General features: G+C 31.8%; 1 protein-coding gene across 1 annotated transcript in view; it reads right to left on the reverse strand.

The window, feature by feature from the left end:
- LOC118198847 (nucleolar pre-ribosomal-associated protein 1) overlaps window positions 1–23997 on the reverse strand; it is a 172668-nt gene that overhangs the window by 68166 nt on the left and 80505 nt on the right. Inside the window, exons 14-19 of the mRNA XM_085815882.1 lie at window positions 21609–21834; window positions 18140–18212; window positions 13045–13115; window positions 8907–9064; window positions 6464–6682; window positions 3545–4280 (exon numbers count right to left, since the gene is read on the reverse strand). Of these exons, the coding sequence (XP_085672008.1) occupies window positions 3545–4280; window positions 6464–6682; window positions 8907–9064; window positions 13045–13115; window positions 18140–18212; window positions 21609–21834 (1483 nt within the window). The remainder of the gene's footprint in view (window positions 1–3544; window positions 4281–6463; window positions 6683–8906; window positions 9065–13044; window positions 13116–18139; window positions 18213–21608; window positions 21835–23997) is intronic.

A 23997-nucleotide genomic window follows, 5' to 3' on the forward strand; every position in this document is an offset into this window, starting at 1 on the left:
AAAAAAAAAAAAAAAAAAAAAGCTTCTTTAATTCTTTTCAGCAAAGAATTACATGCTAAAACTTAAGCAGGGATATTCTGCCTTACTAAAGTACGGGTATTCATATACATCATAGCAGCTTGCATATCCAGGCTTCTTGAAATGATCAAATACTTTACTTTTTGGAATAATTAGTCTGTCCAATGTTTTCTGAACTGTATAACTTGGATTTTCAAAAACATTTTCATTTCCAGAAGATGATCATCCAGGGTGGGCATCATCTTCAAAGCTGAAATTTCTATACTTTTTGAACCATCTTCAAATTATGTCAAGAACAGCATTCTGTCCATACATAGCACAAGTTTTAGAAATAGTCTGACTAACATATTTTCCTATGAAAATGAACTCTAGAGTTTGCTATTGGCATTGCAATGAAATAAAAAGTATGCCATAACACACATTACGATTACGCAACATGAGCAGAAATGACTGTATTTAAACATCCACTTCAATCATAGTCACTACTTATCACAGTAACAAAATAATTAGAAAACGCCCTTCGATTTGAAAAACCAGCTGAACTTTCCGGATGACAAAATCAATAATCTTCCAGCCAGTTTTCTTGTGGAAAGAAATTAACATCGGATTGGGCTTCATATCCAATGAATAAAATGACTTTCTGAAACAGATACAGCAACTTTGTCTTTACGTTATACAGTAAAATTCCAATAATCCGAGGATGAATGAATGCTTAATCTACAAATGCTTGTAATCTATGTAAAAATTTTAGTATAAACAAAATTTTGATTTTCAGAAAATTCAGCATCTCAAATTAATAGCAGTTTCTTGCATGAAAATAAACATTTTAAGAAAAATACACTAAATTGATAGCAAAATTTTATTAAAAAAGTAAATTTATTTCATTATTAAAATTGCTCAGCCTTTTCTGCACCTAATTCTGCACTCTCTTTTTTCAGTAAACAAAAGCTATAAATATCTATACATTAGATAATTTCCTAGATTTCAATATATACTGAAGAGCAAAAAAACTGATACAAATGAGCCCAGTGTATATATAAAATGATAAACAAGTGTGGAAGCTTCTAGAACTGCTTCTTTCATCAGAATGTCAAAGTGTTGCAAATTGTACCAAGTATGTTCTAATCATTGAGGCTTATGCGATGGATCATAGTATTCCATAAGCAGATACAAACTAATAATTTTCCAATGTGGTCATTTAAAAAACTGCACAGTGACAACCAGAGTTCTAATAAAACTCATAATTTGTGACAAATATGTAGCAATAAAAAGGATTCTGGATGAATGTGATGAGCATTAACTAGCAATTAGTCAATGTTTGTCATGTTAGTTTAAAAAAAATTCTATTACACAATAGAGATATATTTCCTAAACTAATATCGAACTTTAGTCCATCAGCATGGGAAACGTGGAAGGTTCTCTTTATAATATAGGATTCTGAAATAAACACCTAACAACAGCACGTATAATAAATGCATGACACAGAGCTATGCAGTTGACCAGGGATCAGCAATTTGGACATATGATGCCTCATGAGTGGAGATACCCAGGTTTGATCAGTCATATTTTGAAGTATTTGGGGCAGATGAATGATTTGTATGTGATAAATATTTAATAATTCCATGGATCCTTTATGTCAACAGAAGATTGTAGGCTGTAGTTGCTCCATTATGGTATAGAGTTTATCTAGCTGGTATTCAGTAAGACCCCATAACATCTACAAATGTTTCTGACAGGTGGCAATTGCATATGTTTTTAAACAAGTTAAACCTATTCAAGCCTGGCATGAATTATGATATAACATCATACTTCTATAATAACTGACACTGCAGATTTCCTGTCAGAAGGTACTTTTTGTGGTAGATAATTAAGTACATTGGCAGAGAAAGGGAGAAGAATTAAAAACAAAAAACATTGTAAAAAAAAAAAAAAAGAGAGAGAGAGAGAGAGAATGAAGAAAAAAGAAATTTTCTTTTAATAAATTAAAAAAATTTATCTTTAATACTTAACAGTTGCACAACTAGATTAACAACACAAGTTTTTAATCCAGTTGTGCATGTATAAAATGTAATGGTAGAATTACAGTACGAATAAAATCTCTATTTAGAATTTCTGTCAATAGAGATTTTATTTATTTATTTATTGTTTAAAAACATAAACATTACTTTGAAAAAGATATCACTGGTGGATATGGAACTTTTTCAAAATAAAATTCACAATTTTTTTTTTTTTTTTTTTTTTTTTTTTTATTGTATCAGCATTATTTTCCTTTTCGACAATTATACGAGGGATGTTTTTTTAAGTAGGGGCTGTTTAAAAAGAAAAACCAAACGAAAGAAAATTTTAAAAAAACCAAATTTATTTGCAGATTTTACATATGTTTCTCTATTTTCAACACAGTTGCCAAGTTTGTTTAAACACTTATCATACCTTAGAACTAGATTTTGAATATCCTTTTCATAGAAGCTTGCCACCTGCTCTAATAACCAAGAGGTTATGAGGGTGTTTTCACATCCTAGACTACACTTCAGGAAATTTGTTTGAAAGAACGCTTATGGTGAAACGTCTGTTCCCAATAATTTTTGCTTTAACTGAAGCTACCATATCGTCTGTGATCACAGATGGCGAACGGAGCAGGACTCATCATGGACATTGTCATGGCCAGCTTTGAAGTCTCTGACCCACTTACGCACTTTGCCGTCACTTACGGCAGTAGCTCCGTAAACTGCACAAATCTGCCAGTGAATGTCTGCAGTAGACAGGTTTCTTGCTGACAAAAAACATATTGTAGACTGTACCCTGAACGGGGCAAAAGATTTGACAATCTTGAACATTTTAAAAGCACAAAACAGATTGTACAGGTTACCTACACAGCTGCAACTGAGCATGGTTGTTTCCAAGGGATACTGGGACATGACGCAAGCACTTGTTGCCACCCATGCGACACGTATAAGTGTATACATCACAACCCCCTTACTTTAAAAAGACGCTACATATTAAAAAAATATAAAAGTTTTGTGTACAATAAATTTTCATTAAATAATTTTTCAGGTACGAGTTTGTTTTTATTTGATTAATCATGCAACACATAATCTATTTAACATGCATATTAGAAAGGAAGAAATATAAGCAAAACTCAGAAAGACATGATTTATAATTTGCAAAATTCACTGATCTACACAATCCTTGGTTCTCAAGTGCATAAATTATCAGAATTTTATTGCATATACTGTTATCAACAAGTGATGACAAACAGTGGTATTGTATTATTTGGTTTAATCAGTTTCATTTGAGAACCCTCAGACCATCAAAAATATAAATAATTAAATCACAAATTGATATTTACAACTATTCATTTGCACAGAATTTTAGAATAACTTGAGGAAATATAGGAAGAAAAGGTGACTGACTTATTCACTATGCATAGCTTATGGCACAAGGAAAGCAAGAGAAATTATAGGTTAATTTCACACAACATAATTTCTATTATTATAAATTTATGCATTGACAAAAAATATCAACTTACTTTCTGTAACCAAACATGCAAAAATTGGATGCCTCTTCAAAAGTGTTAAGATAGAGTCCTTACAGATTTTTTTTTGCTTCTCTGGAATTGAAATATATTTAAGAAACACAGAGTTTACAGAATTTGGTGATAAAAGAAGAAAATCTTCTTGTTCAATGTATAATTTCAGAAGATATAATAGAACAGAAAATGTTGAATCCATTTTTTGTATAATGACATCATCCAAACTCAATACATGTTCTAGAATGATAACAACATCCTCAATAGAAAATACATTAGAAAAAATTCCAATGATAATCTTAATGTCACATTCTTTAGCAATAAAAAATTTCGTATTGTTTTCAGTATTAAACACAGAAAATATCAGGAATTTCACAATTTTCTTTTTGTATGCAACAATATATGAAAAACTTTCCTTTCCATAAGAACGCACAAGTCTTTCAACAATATTTAATACAAGTTTTGTTATTGCAATAATGCACTTTTTCAGAACAGAGTTATTATTTTTCTTTAAATCACTTTTCAGAAACAATTTTAATATCATAGGATGATTTAAAATTTCCTTAGCAATTTCTAGTTTTTCACTTTCAATTTTTTTATCACTGTCAGTAATTTTCTTAGATAATTCATCGCAGATAACTTCATCAGTTTCCTTCCCAAATTCTTTCACATAATCCCAAAGTTTTTCAAGTAAAGAGATATAATTTGTAAGTTCAGTCTTTTGATCATTTTCTTCCTATAGTACAAGAAGATACACATTAATATAATGGCATTCAATATATTTAGACATGCAAAATTTGAAAAGAACTAAGAATCCATTCAGCACCTTATTTAAGAACTACAATAAAAATGTGAAAGCATATATGCTGAAATTAAATTTATAATGAAAAAGAATAATTATAAAATAATACATAATTACTGCTGGTATGGAAAAAGTATAGAACAAAACAGTCATGTACTAAACATTCCGGAATGGACACAGAATTTTTCTTATATAGAAGTGCAGTTGTAAAAGTATGGTAGGCATGGATAATATTGATGGCAAACCATCTTTGGATGATTAGTACACAATTTAATTTTGTACCCTGCAATAAATAGTGCTGACCAGACTGCCACTGTATAAGTTATATAATTTTTTTTAAGTGAGTGTTATGAAGAGGATTTTCTGTAATTGTGAACTTTAGCCAAATTTGGTACCTCGGAATTGCCTAAGTCTGTATGCAATTCTTGGCTGGTATCCTGGTAATACTGAGTCTCTCATGTCAGTCCAAGATACTTAAGTGTCTTGGTGATTTAAATTCTATGTCCCTTCATTTCTAATTTGGGCTTACTTGTGAGTTTGGGGCCAATTTTAGGGATCATAAAAGCAGTGGATTTTGTTTTAGAGATGTGAAACTTAATTCAGCTGACTAACCATAGAAGAGCTCATCTGTTTCATTGATACATTATGTCAATTTGTCTCTGGTTCTTCCCTATAATTATGAATGCCATATCATCATTGTAGGCAATAACTGAGATAACTGAGATGTGACTAGGTGGTTCTGCATTGATGATGATGTTGAAAGTGAAGTTTCAAAAGATTTTAGTTCAAGAAACTTGTGGCAACCTCTATCCTGCATTCCGCTCATGGGAGGCCATTGTCAAGTATCATTAGGTGTAGTCTGTTATTCAGGTAATTTTCTACAATGAAACAAATGCTGCTGAAGCATTTCGTGTCTCACATAGCATACGGAATAGCATCAACCTCCAGAGTGTAGGATGAACAAATAAGAGGTAAATGGGACAGTAGTAGTTCATAGATTTTTATCACCATTAAGAAATAGAAAACTTGACTTATTTTAAAGATATTGTGGAAGATTTTATACTGCAGTAGCTAATTAAAGAATTTCTGAAATGGCTGATATCTGCTATGGCTGGATATTTTGATTCTGGCCAATTCTATCTATGCCTAGAACTTTTTTCTTCTTCTGACAGTTGCTGGACGCCACTGCGTATTTTTTCTGCTTTGAATGGCAAATCATCTGACATTGTTGGATTGGTGATGCCCATCTGAATAGAATACTGGAATTGTGTGTCCAAGGAATACTGCACCTAATACTGCAGTAAGCCTGTGTTCTGAACTGCTATCTGTTGTTTATCCGATGTTGCAGGTGAAAGCAGCACGGTCAATATATTCTATTCATCACTATCTTGCACAATATACCATGTGCTTCTGTGATCTGAATACAAAAATCTTTCCAGATTTACTGCTTAGCTGTTACAAACAATGTTTATAAATAATTATATGTTACTTTTACAGCTGCAATACACTACATACAAACATATATACATACAGAATAAAACAAAATACATTATTTTTACAACTGGAACTTAGTATCCAATGACTTTAACTCAATCTGATTACAAAGAAGTGAAAAGAGAAGTGTAGCATTGGCTAAATGAATAGGTTGAAACTTTCTGTGGAGGGAGATCTGAAAACTGATATAACTCTTATAAGGCAAACATCTAAATAATAACAGGAATTATACTTGTTACGAGTTTGAAATATTTCTTTCTTTGAACTTTTGTGGCAACACTGCGCAAGCGCGAGTGGAGATCGTCTAGGCAACGAGGAAGAGAATTTCACTCTCGACCTACGCAGCCATTAAGCAACGATACTTCTGTTCTCAGTACGAAACAATGTAACTGTAATTTCTGCAATTGTAAATAGTTCTGTTCAGTAAAGTTTGTGTTGTAAACTAATTTACAGTCTACTAATTCGACGGATACACATAACAATACTGAAAACAGTCAAGTCAAGAAAATGTTTTGTTAAAATGTTGTTTGGTTCACCTGTCCTTTCCATGAAATGTAACTTTATTTTGGAATATGTAACTTATATGCAATAAGACATGAGAGAAAACAAAACCAAATACTTACAATAATGCTTATTTCAAAATTAATGTAAGTCAGAGTTTGCCAAATGACTTTTCTCACATAAGCAATATCCAAGTTCTGAGGTAAATGCTTTATAACACATAAGCAAGGTTTGGAACATTTTTCTAAGGCATGAGTACAAATAAATTTATATTTTAGATGATCACTCAAGTCTGATTCACACATGGAAGATTCACTAGGATAAAATTTACCTTCTTTACTCTGAAAGGAATAAAATGAGGCAAATTAAAATACTGTTTAATAAATATTTATGAAATATATATAAAAAATTGTACACAAGTTTATCTGTAATAAACTATAATTCAGACTTTGTATAACACAATTAAAATTAAATAAATAAATGATAAATATAATTGCTCTAAAATAATTTAAATTATTGAAACTTACATGAAAACAAAAAATGTGAAGTCTTCAATACAAAATCAGATATTAAAAAATATGGAAGTAAATGAAAGAAAGTCAAGAATAATTGCAACGTTCACTAGAACACAACATATTTACAACGTAATTACAAAATATTTACATCTGATCTTGTCAAAAGCCATTGATCTTAATGGTAAGACACTGAATGTTTTGTCACCACGAAGGGATCACAAGCGCTTCAAAGCAGTGTACAGAGGAAACCAGTTAGGGCCTCTCCTTCTTACTTCCTACCTCCATGCTCGCCATAGTGGGGAGGATGGTGGAAAAGGTTAATCGGAGTACTAAAGAGAATTCTTCAAGAGGTACTCAAAATCTTCTTTGAATTACGAAGAGTTGTTGATAATCATTCATGACTGTCAGGGCATTATGAACAACCAGCCTCTCACGCATTTGTTAGAAGACGTAAAAGACTTGTGAGCTCTCACCCGAGCAATGTTTCTTACAGAAATTCCAGAAATTGGAGTTCTTGAATTAGATCTTTTGAATTCTAAATCCATTAATAAGAGATATCTTCCCAAAGGCAAATTGCAAAATGACTTATGAAAAAGATTTTGAGCAGAGTATTTACGGCAACTAAAACAAATCTTAAAATTCATCAGCAAACCATTGTCTGTAAAAGCTGGTGATCTTGTCATCGTGTCCAACAATGAAAAAAGGATAACCTGGCCCTTAGCTAGAATCCTGGAAATTTGACCATCTCATGATGGGTATATTAGATTACTGAAACTGAAAACTGCACAAGGGGAGATTATAAGACTCACTAAGAACCTCATACCTCTTGAGTTCAATTTTACACCTGAGTCGGATATAAAAGTGAGGTACAGAACTTGACATATGACGAAATCTCAAAAGACTTGAACTATGGAACACAGAGATTATAAGACCCACTAAGAACATCATATCTCTTGAACTCAACTTTACAAATGAGTGGGATATGAAAGTGTGATACAGAACTCGACTTATGATGAAATCTTAAAAGACTTGAACTATAGGTCAGTTGAGGCCCATTTTCTGCTGATATTGACCTCAAGGTGGGAGTGTCGTATTTGTTTACTAATAATTCAGCTCCCAAGAGACAAAAAGTAGTTACTTGAACGGGTGATATATCTAAACTTAGTCGAAATGATAGACAGTCTCCATAAATATTTGAAGCACAGTATTTGCATTAAATACCTTGTAAATATTATGTAAATATTTTTCATATGTTAATAATGAATTTCTGAAAAAAAAAAAACATTCATAATAGTGTTCGGCAGAGATAAAAATTTCAGGATACAGCTACAGATATCGAAAGGATAAGCAGCCAGTTCAGGGCAGCCCTTTAGAAGGTAAGTGAATTTTCACTTATCTATTTAGTGATCTAAAATTTTAATATGTAAAGGTTGATAAAATTTTAACAGTACTGTTGCTTCTAAATAACAAGAAAAGTTCCTATAAAAATCAGTTCTATTCTTTAGATTCAAGGAAACATGTTACAGTTAATTTTTATAAAAGAAAGACATGTGTATAAGACTTGTAAAATACTTCATTGTTCATAGTTCTCTTTCTTACCATATCAAATGTAAAAAAAAAGGCGGGGAAGGTAGCCTATAAAGTTTATATTATAAAATACAGCCACACCTCTGAAAAATATAATGCTCAACATGGAAGCATAAATCAGTTGCCAAAAACACATGATGAAAAAATGAAATAAAGGATTTTCAAGTAAGCAATCAGAGCTTCCTACAGCTACTACAGCTTTCAGAAAAGTATTTCTCTGATGTCATTTTTTACAAATTTATTCCAGCATATTTTGTGCAAACAGAAATTAAATATTTTTTACTAAAAACTAAAAACTTTTTCTCAATATATAATTGCTCAGTGTTCTTCTATAAAATCACACAAATGATATGATTAAGGAAAAAAAAAATATTATTTTGACTGAATAAATCTTATAACTTCCTATAATGTATTTTTCAAATATCAGAAATTTGATATGACATTGATGCTGAAGCATATTTACCTGTTTTATATGTTTGGAAGAACAAAGCAGCTCCCAGTAAGCATATACACCTGGACTGATTGCAGAATTATATTTATTTACAATTTCCAGAAGTAACTTTGGCTTGTGTTGCCGATGCAATATGTGTGTAAGACTTCTTTCGACAAATAACTGACAACCTGCAGGAAGATGAGAATTAAATGGAATGTTTTAAAAATTACAGATTTTGACCCAATTTCTAAAACAAAATTATCTTAATGCTATAAATACTTTAGGCTGATTTTAATGGGCTTTTCATACAAGTAAATTCATCATAAAGTGTCTAAAACTAAATTCAGATTTAAAACCAAAATAATTTATACAGTCAAAAGTTGTTAATCCGGACTCGTCGGGACTTCGGCGATTCAGGATTATCGATTTTTCCAGATTATAGATCATCAGTTTAAATCTGGTAGGATGGCATGCAGAAATTACAAAATTAAAAATATGGAACCGTAATTTATGAAATAAAGAACAATTATGATCTAAAGGGTATCAAAATTTACAAAAAGAAAAAGCTTAATATTTATTTGTTTACATTTCTTTCAATGTAAGTTGTTTAAGTTGCTTCGTTTAATGTGACAATACATTCTCTTTAATTCTATTAAACAGACATAATTTCTTGTTTAGTTACAAAGTTCCGCTGTTCAAGTCCTATAATTGCTGTGTCGAGAATACCGACTAATTTGTCAAACAAAATTTTTTCGTTTTCAATAACCTCTGTGTCACTTTCTTCACTATCGGAAGCGAATTATAATGACGAGGAACTTGATTTAAATCATATCAAAGGCGGAGTACATCGAGATGAAATACTGCATTTAGTAATGAATTATAAGCCAAATAAAATAAAAACATCTGCCCTGAAGATAAGGATAGTGCTGACAGATCAACTTCCAATTCATTGTGCGCCGCGCTCTGTTTGATGCAGTTAGTGCCATAGCTTCGTGTACAGTTCCAGGGGTTGTAACACAGTTAATATACTTTAAAGTTCCAATAAGCCATTAAAGCACCAGAGGTGATAAGTCGTTTTGTATTATTTAAGTTTCAGTAGATGCATAGAATATGTTTTACATGAATTTTTATATTTTATCTTGTGACCACAGTGAGTATTAATGAAAGGCAATAACTCGCTTTAATATGTAGAGATTATTTTTAAGGTTAAGCAGTTAGTTATAAATAATTAAATTAAGTAGTTTGATAATTTTGTTAAAAAAGCCCTATTAAAATCAAAATCTAATAAAATTTCACAGTTTAAAATACATGTAATTTATGACAGAGATTCTTAAACGATATTAAGATAATTACACATTAAAAGATACAAAACATTTATGTTTTGTAACAACAACAGTCAACAAAATTATCCATCATTTTATTTTGAAGCCTTCCCAGACATTTTGGCTAGTTTATATTGATTTCCTTCTCTTTTAAGCATCTTTTCTAACAATTAGAGATTTGTCTCAATATGCAAACTAATGCTCTCGCTAGTTTCTGCATTCTTTATATCCTAACTTGTCAACCTCTCCACAATATACCTATGATGGTTTAACTGATCTGGCAAAACGTTAAACAGTCCCAAACCCCCGACAGACGTAAAGAATATTATCGCTATGTCTGAAATTAACTACAATATCAGACAAAGGTTCAAATAAGCCTCTTATTTAAAAAGAACTTGGAACATAAAGGCATGTTCTGATGCTAACAAAATCATTTACAGCTCACGGTGACGTAATTAAACAAGAACAGTCAAATTCAAACTAAGACTATACAAATTAATTTTAATTTAATCTGGCTCAATAACTCTATCATATGAGGAAATAGAAACGGGAAATTATAGTAAAAGTTGAAATCATAAACAATTGGGTAATTTACAAAATAACTGCACATATCTTTGAAGAATAATTTCCTTTATGTATTCAGTTTCTTTCTTCAACACGTTTCCTTTTCATTTCAGAATTTTTGGATTTAATTAAGGATTTCTATTATTCTAAAAAACACTAAATGCATTTAGAGTGTACAGAAAATGCAGCTAATTTTATTTCTTTAGTAATATGAACATTCAGAAGCAATATGAAATAGATATAGTAAAGCCGGTTACTAGAGCTGATGAGGCAGAATTTCTAGAATTTAGTGACACACTGAACAACAAAATCTAGAAAAGGCAAAACTTTTAGAATTTAGAGCAAGCATTGGGAGCAGAATTTAGAAAGGCACTAGGCAGCAGAATTTAGGATCCACAGAAATTGCATCAGGTGGGAAAATGCCTAATGCCAGCTATGTGTATAATGCATTAAGAAATATTAGATGAAGCTTTTAAATTGCAAGTTTTCAATTTCTTTAATAATAAAAAATCTCTTTCTATAATGCCTGCCCATGTGATGAAATCAGAAGAATTTTTGATATTTTCCATGCTTCTCTCTAGTGAAAAGTACAGAAAATAAAGAGAAGATAAACATGTTAAGATTCTAGTATCAGAAGTAAAACATTCAAGTATTTTGTTTTCATTGTTCTTCCAAATGTTCTCCAAAAATTAAGAAATTCATTGCAAACTTTCTGTAATATACATCCATTATGTGTTGATACCATGGAGACATTTTTCATTTTGTCACATCTTTCACGAATCTTCTAGAATTGTGGGTCTATAAATTTTGCCTTCCAATCCTTCTAAACTTTCCAAGCTGCAATGTCTAAAATCCTAAAGAAAAATTATTCCTATCATTTCTGTAACAGCAAAAAGCCAAAAATATTTTTTTTGGGGGGGGGGAAAGGAGGAGAAAGTATAAAATTAATTTTATAGCGAAAACTGATGCACATTCTGAGAATTTTGAATATTCTGAGACAATTACATGGGAAAAACTCTTACTATGAAAAAATTAAAAACAAGACATTTTTAATTAATTACATAGCTAATTTTGCTTTTGCTAAAAGCTGTTTTGTAAATTGTGCTTTATAGCATTGTATCTAGTTTATTTTTCAGATTTAAAATATTGTATAAGTTGCTAAAATGAAACTTTATAATATGACAGCGAAGAATAAAAATGTTTTATTTTAATGTTATTTTTTAAATGTAATTTCAATATATTACCATTATTTTAATGAAGTTTATTAATGTTACAATGTTTTAAAAAAAATCATTGAAAAATACTCAAATCTCGGAATTAAAAGGTTTCTATAGAAACTAATCTTAAAATCGCCAAAATGTTGAAAAGTTGCCAAATTGAGAACTGTTTAATAAAAGAATTCAGATCCTCCAAAAGCGAAAAGTTGTTTAAGAGCTCTTTACCAGAAAAAAATGAATTTTGAAATGTTTCACTTCTTGCATAGTAATTTGAGTATCCCATCATTTACATTAGAAATAGAAACAAATTATAACCCATTAACCCATTCAAAAGATAACCATATATATGGCAGTGAATCATAAAAATATTTCTCAAAATGCTAATTCACACTCAAAATGACAGTCGTAAAAACAGACAATTTCAAAAATCAGATGATTAAAATTAAGGACTTTCTGCTGATTTTGGCCAAAATTAAGGACTTTTAAGAACCAAAAATCAAATCCAAAAAATCTAAGGACTCTTAAGGACTGTACGAACCCTGCATTAGTAAACAGAACTAGGCTCATTATGCAGCATTATGCATTATGCAGCGTGAGCTAGTGGCATACAAATAATCATGGGTTTCCTAATAGCTATTTCCATATTTTCAAACAATCATTGCTAAATAATGATCCCAATAGTCTGCTGTGGCATATTTTTTTAATCTTGTCCTGGTAGGTTTTAAATCTGTCTGTATATCTCGCCATGTCTAACCATTTTCAAATTCTTGATGTGATGCATATGAACACGAGCAGCTGAGGAGTAAAACTTCAAATTCCAGTGAACAAGATGGCTGTATGGTTTTTTTCATGGTTTTCCCATATATAGCTTGAATACAAGGTCAGTTTCCCTAAAAAATCCACCATATCATAATGGCATAACTTCCTTTTGGCAGAAAGCTCTATATATTTTGATATATTTAAGTACTAGTATTTTGACATATTCAACTTAAGCAACACATATATCCAAACAATTAAATCAGAGATGCAAAGGATATCAAAATTAATACAGAAACTTTAAAAAACCTTTTTTCTTGTGGTCTTCCAAAGATGGAAATGCAGCAAGAACAGCAGGGACTAAGCAGCTAAAATACTGCCTGAAAAGAAAGTTCCTTCATTATTGAATAAACAAATAGAGTGCACTGCAATAATCAGTGGCATTTATAACATTTGTAATAATTTCAATTGTTTAAATAAATTAAGATCTAATGTATTTTAATCCATGATAAACAAAATGATAAACTTTGCCAAATACATAGTGCATATTTCAAACAAAAGATTTGCAAATAAAAACTTTTAAACAGAAATATACATTCAAGCAAATAAGTATTAAAATTTCAAAACACCTGGAAAGATGCTTGACAAATATTTATAAAATTCTTAATTATTTACAGTTTTAAAAAAAAAGGAAAAAAAAAAATTATACAATTATAAAATGTGCTAAAAAAGGGGGAAAAATCTGAAAAGGTTTAGATTTTAATGGTTTCCCAAAAGGGCTCTTTTAATGTTTAATATGATTTATCAGTACAGATTAGCAACAGAAATGGCCCAGGTGGAATGATGCAAAACATCCTTTAAAAAACTAGATGAATATTTTTTTAGGCTAACATGGGAAAAATATATAGCATCTGTATATTTGAAAAGTGAAAAAATATACAATATAATTCTATAAAAATATTTAATTTAAAATTTTTAATTAGGCATGTCATGAATTAAATGCATTTGTATTTAATTCAATCAGATTAAAAAGGAAAAAAATAATATTCTTCACAGCTGCATCTGTGGTATGGTTCTTATATAGTTTGCTAATTTATAAGACAAATTCAATTTAAAACATAAATATCTTACATTTTCTGAATGACAACAGATTCGAATGAAAACTGAAACAATGTATTTATGATCGACAACATGTAAAATGAATCAACTTAAAATCGTGTTTCATGACTGATGGTCCTTTTGGGCTAATAAGTTACACATTACTGAAGAAAATGTCAGCACAACAAGAATAATTTTAAAAAATTTCAAATCTAATATTTGCTTTTTGTTACATATCCCAAACTGCCATATAATATAAAATGAAACAATACATTATTTGTAGGATGACTTGAGATTACAAAATCGTCAAATTTATAAATTTGTAATTCATTAAAAAAACATTTAAACATCTAACAGATATTAAGAATACTCCAAAGAAGAAAATTCTGCTTGGTGCAAAAGATATAAAAATATTAACACATTACAAAGAAAAACACTTTTATCTGATTACTACTTTCATAATTCTTTTACTAGAAGAGTAAAAACATTCACTCTTACACATTTGACTTAAGATGATCTCACAGCTAATATATAATATAATTGGAATATTTATAAAACCAAATTTTTTTAAAATTCTAAAGTTTCTGCAGTTCATGCCAGTGCCAAATTTATATATATATATGTAATAAAAACGAAGTCAGAAGTAACTGAAGAGCAGAATTGTAATAGATTCAAACTCAGAAGCAATGACCAGGAAAATAGAGGCGAAGGCAGATTAAATCTTCAGTTTTATTTTCCGCAACATGTTACATTGACATGACACACAAGTCAGCACACTGAATGTGACTGTTCCAAAAAATTTACATTTTTGATAACTTTGTAGCAAAAAGAAGAAGCAGACAGACTGCAGTCTAGCTAAGGCAAAGCGTAGAAAGAAAGTGCATTACGTTCAAGATGAAATCTCAAGTTAAACTGAGTTAGTTTTGGTTCTCAAAGCATTTTGATTGGATAGTTAATATTGCTCTAAAATTACTATTGGCTGCTCGAGTTTTAATTCAATTTACAGCACCAGAATTATGTAAGAGTCATATGACATAGAGTTTTCTCGAAATGATGCAGTGCAAATAGATATTGCTATTTTTAGAATAGAGAAGGGAAATTAATTTATGTTGCTAATTTAATCTTTAATATATTCTTTATTTTTCTTACATACGAGGGCCATCCAGGAAGTAGATTACGTTTCCGTCTGTGTCCGCTAGGGGCGGGGCTAGCGCGGCCATCTTGGGGTCAGAGCGTTGCGCAGCTCAGTCTGCATCTAGCCGTGCTAGTGAGAGGTTCGTGCTGTGCTCCGTTCAGATACTGTGACGGTTTGAAATGTCTGCGTTAATTGAAAATCCCGCGAGCTGCGAGGTGCGCTCAGTAATAAGGTTTCTGACTGCAAAAAACTGTAAACCGATAGAAATCTATCGGCAGCTTCGTGAAGTGTATGGGGACAACATTATCACTGAAGGTGGAGTGCGTCAGTGGGTCATAAGATTTCAAAATGGCCGAACCAATGTTCACGACGAAGATCGAAGTGGGAGACCCAGCATAGTGACCGCCGAACTTCTCGAAAAAGTCGATGCTAAAGTCCGTGAAAATCGAAATTTCACAATAACGGAACTTTTTTTGAGTTTTCCACAAATTTCGCGAAGTTTGTTGCACGAAATCATCAGCGAAAAGCTTGGTTACCACAAGTTTTGTGCAAGATGGATTCCAAAAATCTTGACAGAGGACCACAAAAATCAGCGAATGGCTGCAGCGTTGAACTTTTTGGACGCTTACCATAAGGATGGTGACTCTTTACTCGATCGCATCGTTACTGGTGACGAAACATGGGTGAAACATGTGAACTGTGAAACGAAATTGCAATCAATGCAGTGGGGGCACACAAGTTCTCCCCAAAAACCCAAGAAATGCATGCAAACAATGTCGGCAAGGAAGATGATGGCGACTGTTTTTTGGGACAGAAAAGGTGTAATTTTGGTGGACTTCCTGGAAAGAGGCACTACAATAAACTCTCAAAGGTATTGCCAAACTCTCCAAAAACTCAGAAGAGCAATTCAAAACAAGCGCAGAGGAATGTTGAGCTCTAAGATCTTGTTGATTCACGACAACGCCCGGCCCCACACGGCAAATGTCACTCGTAAAGTTCTTGAATCTTTTAAGTGGGAGTTGTTTCCTCATCCGCCGTACAGTCCCGACCTGGCACCGAGCGACTTCCACCTATTCCCAGCAATGAAGAAGTGGCTGGCTATGCAGCGTTTTGATGACGACGCACAGCTGCAAGAAGAGGTAACGAAGTGGTTGAAGGCGCAGGCGGCCGAATTTTTCGACGAAGGAATTTCCAAGCTCGTACATCGCTACAATAAATGCCTTAATTTGTATGGTGACTATGTAGAAAAGTAGTATTTGAGTGTGGCTTTCATCTGTATATAATAAAATTTGTTTCCTATACTTTGTTTATTTTTTTATTCCAAAACGTAATCTACTTTCTGGATAGCTCTCGTATATACACTCAAGAGCCAAAACATTATGACCACCTGTCAATAAAGAGTTGTGTCACCTTTAGCGCGCAGCACAGCTTCAACCGGCCTTGGCATGGATGCCACAAGTCCTTGATAGATGGCCGGAGACAGATTGTACCACATGTTGTAGCAACGGATACACAAATCCGACATATTGCGAATTGGTGGTCTTTGACCTCTGAGCTGCCGTTCCATGACATCCCAAATATGTTCTATCGGATTGAGATCCGGTGAGAACTGGAAATCAGTATCATGTTCCTGGAACCACTCCAACACAATTGTAGCCTTGTGACACGGGGCGTTGTCCTGTTGGAACATTCCATTTCCAGCTGGAAAAACAGAGGCCATGTAAGGGTGCAACTGATCCGCAATGATGTTCAGATACCCTGTAGCATTCATGGTCTGCTCTACCATAACCATGAGTCCCAGAGACGCCCAAGAGAACGTCCCCCAGTGCATAATACCGCCACCTCCGGCATGTGCATGACCTACTGTGCATTGAGGGAGCAACTGCTCGCCTGGAAGACGGCGTATCCTGACACGGCAATCGGCGTGATGAATGACAAACCGTGATTCATCTGACCAGGCAACTCTCTCCTACTGATCCATGGACCAGTCGCGATGTTCCCAGGCCCAGCGCAGGTGCAGTTGGCAATGACGCTTGGTCAGCAAAGGCACATGAGTGGGATGTTTGCTGCGTAGCCCCATATCCAACAGTGTCCGCTGAACAGTGTGCTCCGATACTTTTCTACTTGGCCCTTCATTGTATTCGGCTGTCAGCTGAGCCACTGTCTGGCTCCGGTTTTGCTTCACCAGCGAGACAGTCTCTGACGACCTTTTTCTTTGATAGCGTGTGGACGTCCAACACCATGTCGTCTACTGATCGTTTCACCGTCATTCATCCACTTTTCATACATACTAACAACTGTAGATTGCGAACAACCCACGAGTCGTGCAGTTTCGGAAATACTTGTTCCGAGCCTCCGAGCCATTACAATCTGCCCTCTATCAAAGTCACTTAGATCCGCAGCCTTTCCCATCACACACAGATGTAAGTGAAAGAATGGTTCTTCAGACTCTTCAGCAGCAGTTAAATACCATTTCTACCTGATCACGTGCTTTCCACGTCATCCAGGCACGTTAATCGCAAAATGTAGGGCTGATCATAATGTTTTGGCTCTTGAGTGTATATCTTTGACCATTACCAAACACATTCTTAAAATCTTTTGATATAATTAAAACTTATTTGAAAAGTAATCATTATTACTAATGTTACAAATTAAAGTTAATATCTAGTATAAAAGAAACATCTCACAATGTTTTTGATATTTGGAACAGTAGCAAGTTAACAATCAACTATACCTCAGGGAGCAAATGAAGTTTAAGAAAAAGTTTTAAAGATCACTTAAGAAACAGCCAAGTTATTCAAGTGACTGATTAAAACTTAAGGAAATCTACCAGGTGGCATTTACTTTAGACCTTGAGGAAATTCTGTGTAGGCAGGTTGTTGAAATTACATGGATTATTTTAGGTTCTCAACAAAAGCTACGATTTAATAAACTAAGTTTAATTATTAAGCTTTTTCACTTGTCTTCATAAGAATAATAGTAGCTTCTGAAAACATGAGATGCTATCCCTTAAAAATCCCTACACAAAACTAAAAAATAAAATAAATATGAAAGACATATATTTTTTAACAAGCAACATGTTTTTTACATCGAAATTATTTTCTATTTTCCACAGAACAATTAAATACTTGACATACAAAGTACAGAAAAAATAAATTTAAAAGTATTTACTCTTGATTTGCCAATATATCATCAATTTTTTCATTTACTGCAACACTGTTTCCCTGACCATCACTCAGGAGATCTAATGAAGTATATAAACTTAAATTTTCCTTCTTCAAATAAAACATAATACATAGTAAACATTTAATATAATTTTAAAAAGTAAATTTTTAAAAATTTTTATAGCATTTGTACAATCTTGTATTAACTCTTTCGCATCGAAGTCGCCCCAAATGCCCAAACATTCAGACATGGGCTGGACGCCCGAAACACCTGAATAATTTCCTACCCAGTGCTTTCCCCCATCACGTTACTGCAAATCACATGTCAATCATTCTTTTGAAGCTACTAAAAGTATCTTCCTTGTTTCCTTTGTTCCTTCCTTTCCTTTGTTTACTGTCAGAGCTTAGCTTTTGATGCCCGAAGTTGCAATCCTGTCCCAAGGGGAAACTTCACACAGTGTCAAAGCATCGAAGAAAGAACTTCTCGCTTTACTTAAGTAAGGCTATTATTAGCGCTGTAATATTTAACTTGTCATGGGGAAAGGAAAAGCATTCCAGGAGAAATTCTTAGATACGGGCATTTTCGATGTTTGGGGAATTGAGATTTTGCCCTCTCTCGATGCGAAAGAGTTAAATAAATACCAGAGAGATTACATAGCAAACTACTCATCCTGCACACATTCACAGACAATACTAAATTATTTTACACAGTATATGTTATTAAAACAAACATTTACATTATAAAGAAAATGGGATTGCTAAATCCATACACATCATAATAATCTACTCAAAATCAAAATTCCCGCAACAGCAAAAATACACAGAACAGGAAACTAAACACCACTCACTGTATGCATAACAAAATATATTTCGGGATTAATTAAGAATTATACTTAAGAAACTAACCCCCAAAAATTATGCTTTTCAGAATTTGAGAAACAAACATAACAAAAAACTTTGATTAATATCTATAAAGAAGCAGTTACAGAAAGGGCTCAAATGTAGCTAATTAAAATATGACTAATAAAATAGTGCTAAAAATTTAATGAACATACTTCACATAATAACTATCAATACATTATTTTTTGGACTGCAAAGTCTTAACCCAACATACAGCAAAATTTCTACAAATCCTAAAAATTTTAATATAAAAATTTACACAAAAAATAAATACCTTTGAAACATAGTAAAATATCAATTGAAAAAATTTAATAACAAATAATAAATCTCAAAACATTTCCTAAATTCCTGTGCACAAAACAGAGATTAGCTTATTTAAATACAATCAAGCACAACAGAGCACACACAACACAACATCCAAATAACAGCGAAAGAACATCAATACATATTCTTTGTAACAGCCTCTTTGTGCTCATCGGCAATATATGCCAGATAACGGGCATAGGAGCTCGATGCCCATTGGAGAACTGCAGAACAACATTTTTGGATACTTATGCTCTCACTCACAAAGCAGAAATTCTCATCTGATTTGCAAGGTTTTGTTTTAGATATAATTTAGAGAAAATTCAATTGCTTTCAGATGTCCAAAATCACTTTTTTTTTTTTTTTTTTTTTTTTTTTGTTCATATAACAAAGTATTAAGCCAAGTTGCACAAAAATAGTGAGGAATTTTAAGAATAAGAAAAAGTCGGGAGAAATATATTGTAAATTGGGTTGACAGGAGAGTGGGCGAAAATCAGGAGAGTTGGCAACTCTGCTCAGGACAGCATCCGTAGTCTCACTGACTCTGCACCTAGACGTGTTGCTTCTTGTATTTCTGTCCAAGGTGGTCCTACAACCTACTGAGATGACGCTGTTCTCACTCTGTATTTTGCACATCATTTTGAAATAAAGATCACTCATTGTTCACCGCTGTCTTTCTCTGTTTGCCGAGTTTATTCATTGTCAAGCTACTCCTTCTTGGTGTTGAATTTTCAATGTTGGGTAGTATATATACATATCTATGTAGTATTGTAAATCTGATGATTCAAAAGCTATAATAACATATAAAGAGCACATGTCAACTATGTTTTGAATTGATCTTGGTCACTGACTTTTCAGCATATGGTTTGCATTAGCATGTAACAAAGCAACCCCTTGCTTAATTTCCTTTAGATTCCAAGGGTGACTTGGTTTGATTTATTATTTGGTTATTTTGACTTGGACACCTGAACATTTTTGATTATTTGTCAGTTCAGATCTATCTCATTTTACATTGCAGGAATTATTATGCTGTACATCTTCCTTTAAAATCTCATACAACTCTTTTATGAACTGTGCCAGGATCTGCACTAGGACCTTATGCCACAAAAGCTCTTTTTTAGATGCTATGTCTCCTTTACAATGAGTGCATTTAAAATCTATCAACACGTAGCTGTTTTGCCAGTCTATTAGCTGTATTTTGAACTTCATTTCATCTCACAGCATATTAAAAAGTTAGAAACCATTTGTGCATAACATTATTTAAAGTCTGCTCACCAGGAAACCAAATTATTTTCACTTCATTTTGCTCTTATTCCACATTATATCTCAACACAGAGATTCATTAGTTCCTCTCCTCTCTTTTCTGAAAATGTCCGAGGAAATACCTTTTATGATCTATATTCTGGATATCTGCTATATATATACATATCTTAGGTTTTTTGATCAATGAAAATTTTACATGATAATTAAGTGTTCCCACCTAACAAATTTCTCAGTAACATAATGTAAAGGTTAACTTACTATTGGACATTAATTTTTTTAAAACAAATTAAAATGTATTGATCTTAATCACTACTTATTGTAAGGATGCAGTGCTGAACACATACTTTTGTTTGATTGAGTAAAAGACATCTCTGATGCCCCTTACATATAATTAGCACCTATTAAACAGCTTATTTAAATGTATATTTTGGCACATTTAGCAGTGCAATAAGTTTAATATCCCAGGTGGTGGTCCACATAATTCACCCTTTAACCACATTTAATACGAATGACAACGATGAACACATTGCATAAATAGAATTTTACTCAGAATGATACGGAATAAAAGTGGCTAAATAGGGTGTTTATCAATGCAATATATTGATAGTTTCCCAAATGAAGAACAAATCTTTTGCTTTCTAATTAAGCTAGCCAGTTAAAACAATTTTAGTATTAACACTTACTGTCACAATTATTATTACTACTGTGGGGATGGGCCTGAATTAAAGAAGTCCAAATTAACTAAAGCTTATTCTATGTGTAATCCATTTAAATGGTCACTATACGAAAGTAAAAATTATTATAAATCTAGATAAATGTGAATTAATTTGAACCTATTTTATGTAATTAAAAATTAACACAAATTCAATAATAATAAACACAAGAAATAGGATTATATTAAATTTATTTTAGAAAAAAAATAATAATCAGTTTTTACTCTGAATTCTTATATTTAATTAAAATGCAATCAAACTATTAATCAATGTACTAAAAAATGTGAACATATATACCTTCAAGCAACTCAGAGGGATTCTTCTGCTCAGAATCAACTTTGCCATAAAAAGTTTCAATAATTTCATCATTAAATTTCTTTGATTGCTGAAGCAATGTATGCATGGTATTATTTATAAATTCAATTATAAATGGCACATGCTTTTTCTTTGCACACTTCATAGCATCTAACCATATATCGATTTCCCAAATGCCATGGTCAAATATTTTGGTACAGAACAAAACCTGCAAGTATATAATAGATATTTTTAATATAAATTAATAATTTTGAAAAAATTGTAACTTTAAACTTACATTTAATGACTTTGAAACATATTGTAAGCAAATTTTATATAATCCAATAGAAGCTTTGCAATAATTCTCTAATAATTATGTACATGCATATATATATAATTTATTTACTAAATAATATTGATTATATTATCTCCTAAGATTAATTATAGTAGAATTATTTGAATTGTAAAAGGAATAAATTAAAAGCAAGAATTAAATTAAATGCTTGTAATCATTGTCATTGATCAGAAATTAGTGGACTTTTCAAGAACAAACCAACTCCCGTTCAATGTACAATAATTAAGAAATAAATACGAAGGTGTTTCGTTCTTTATTCGAGCAAGGTCCTTTACTCGCATTGCCAAACCGGCAATTCAAGTCAGGCCAAACATTTCCATGAATAGAAGGGATTAGGAACCAATGCAGAGATTCAAAGAACTCATTCCGATTAAGCATTTTAGCTAATTTTTACAAGCACTACATTTTACCATCAAAATTAAAAATTTAATTCATTTTAATACTAAATACTTTTTTGTTTGCTGAAACATCACTCAAGTCCCCCCCCCTACATTTTGTCATTACATTTAGGATTTACAATTCAGGTAATTCGATGTTTTTTCCTATTACAAACTATTCATTTTTACAGTGTTACAATGTTCATTTTTACAATGCTATATTAGAAGATTTTTCTTTTTATTTTTACATTATTAATCAGTTTAAAATTTGTTATTCATCTAATTCATTACCCAGAATATGTTGGACATACCACCGGTCTTATCTTACAGGGCACATTGAATTATTTTTTTTCATTTCAAAACAACTGTTGATCTAATGTTAACAGATTTAAGAACTAACTATTCTTTCTACCTTTAAATTTTTTCTATATTTTTTGGTATCAAATTTTCATGTTATTATTTTTTTCTCATGTGTTGGATTACTTGTGTAAACTGTCTCCCCCTTTTTTAAAGACTCAGTCTACAAAAAGCATTTTTTTAATATTTTTATACTTTTTTAAGCTTATTAATGATTCCAATGCTGAAATTTTGCAAATTTTTTGTGCTACTTACTCCACTCTGTAAAACTTTGACTGATAAAGGCACAAACTACTTTAATTAATTTTCTGAGATTACTTTAAGTATTAAATTCTAATATTTAATTTGCATCAATGTTAGCTCAGAAACAGGCTAATGTATTTACTTCTTTTGTTGCACCAATATTCTGACGACAATGCAGGGAAAGACATAAATTACTTTCTTCCTTTTTGGTTTTTAAATTTTTTTTTACACTTTTCATGCAATTTACCACTATGATTCTGTTTTTTTTTTTTTTATTTTTTTTTATTATTATTATTATTATTATTATTATTATTATTATTATTATTGCATTTTTTCCCCTGAATTGAATTTAGGATTGATTTTAACTGTATTAATTTAAATTATTTTGCATTATAATAAACACAGATGACTAAAATAGAGAGGTGATCATTGACATGTTAACTAGACAGGAAGCAAAGCAGGCATATGCCATGCATTACAAAGAAAGCCTGGGACAGAAGTAAAGTGTTTTGATTCTTAAAATAGTTTCAGCTTTAATGTTTCGTGATTGGCTAAAGTGTTTATCTAAGCATCTACATCAGCAGGGTTATGTAAGATCATATAAAATGGTTCTTGATATTTCCATTAGGTGGTCAATGATTGAAACAGTTGGTTGAATAAATTTTCTGAATTGAACTAGTATGTTGAACCCTCCATTAGAGTACTTATGCACTTAAAAGATAAAATCAATCCCACGTGTCTCATAAATTTAATAATTTAGATGATAAGTCACAGATATTTCATTCTTCATTCAGAGCCAAATTGTTGTAGATGATAATAGAACTTAGATGCATGACTAGGTAATTGCAATCAAATGTAGCCATCATGCTGAGTTACCAAATTTTATTTTCGGACAAAACAATTCTTGATACATAATGTCTTAATTATGAAATATATATGATACAAAGCTTAATATGTGCACCCATTTTTATCACATGTTTGCCTATTCTACATTATAAGATGAAATAGAGAGATATGCTAGCTAGATATGAAACAAAGAAAGAAAGTGCGATATATTCAA

This window comes from Stegodyphus dumicola, chromosome 4, assembly GCF_044657685.1.
Source record: "Stegodyphus dumicola isolate Sdum_Otavi_A_Nest chromosome 4, ASM4465768v1".
Taxonomy (NCBI): Eukaryota; Metazoa; Arthropoda; class Arachnida; order Araneae; family Eresidae; genus Stegodyphus; species Stegodyphus dumicola.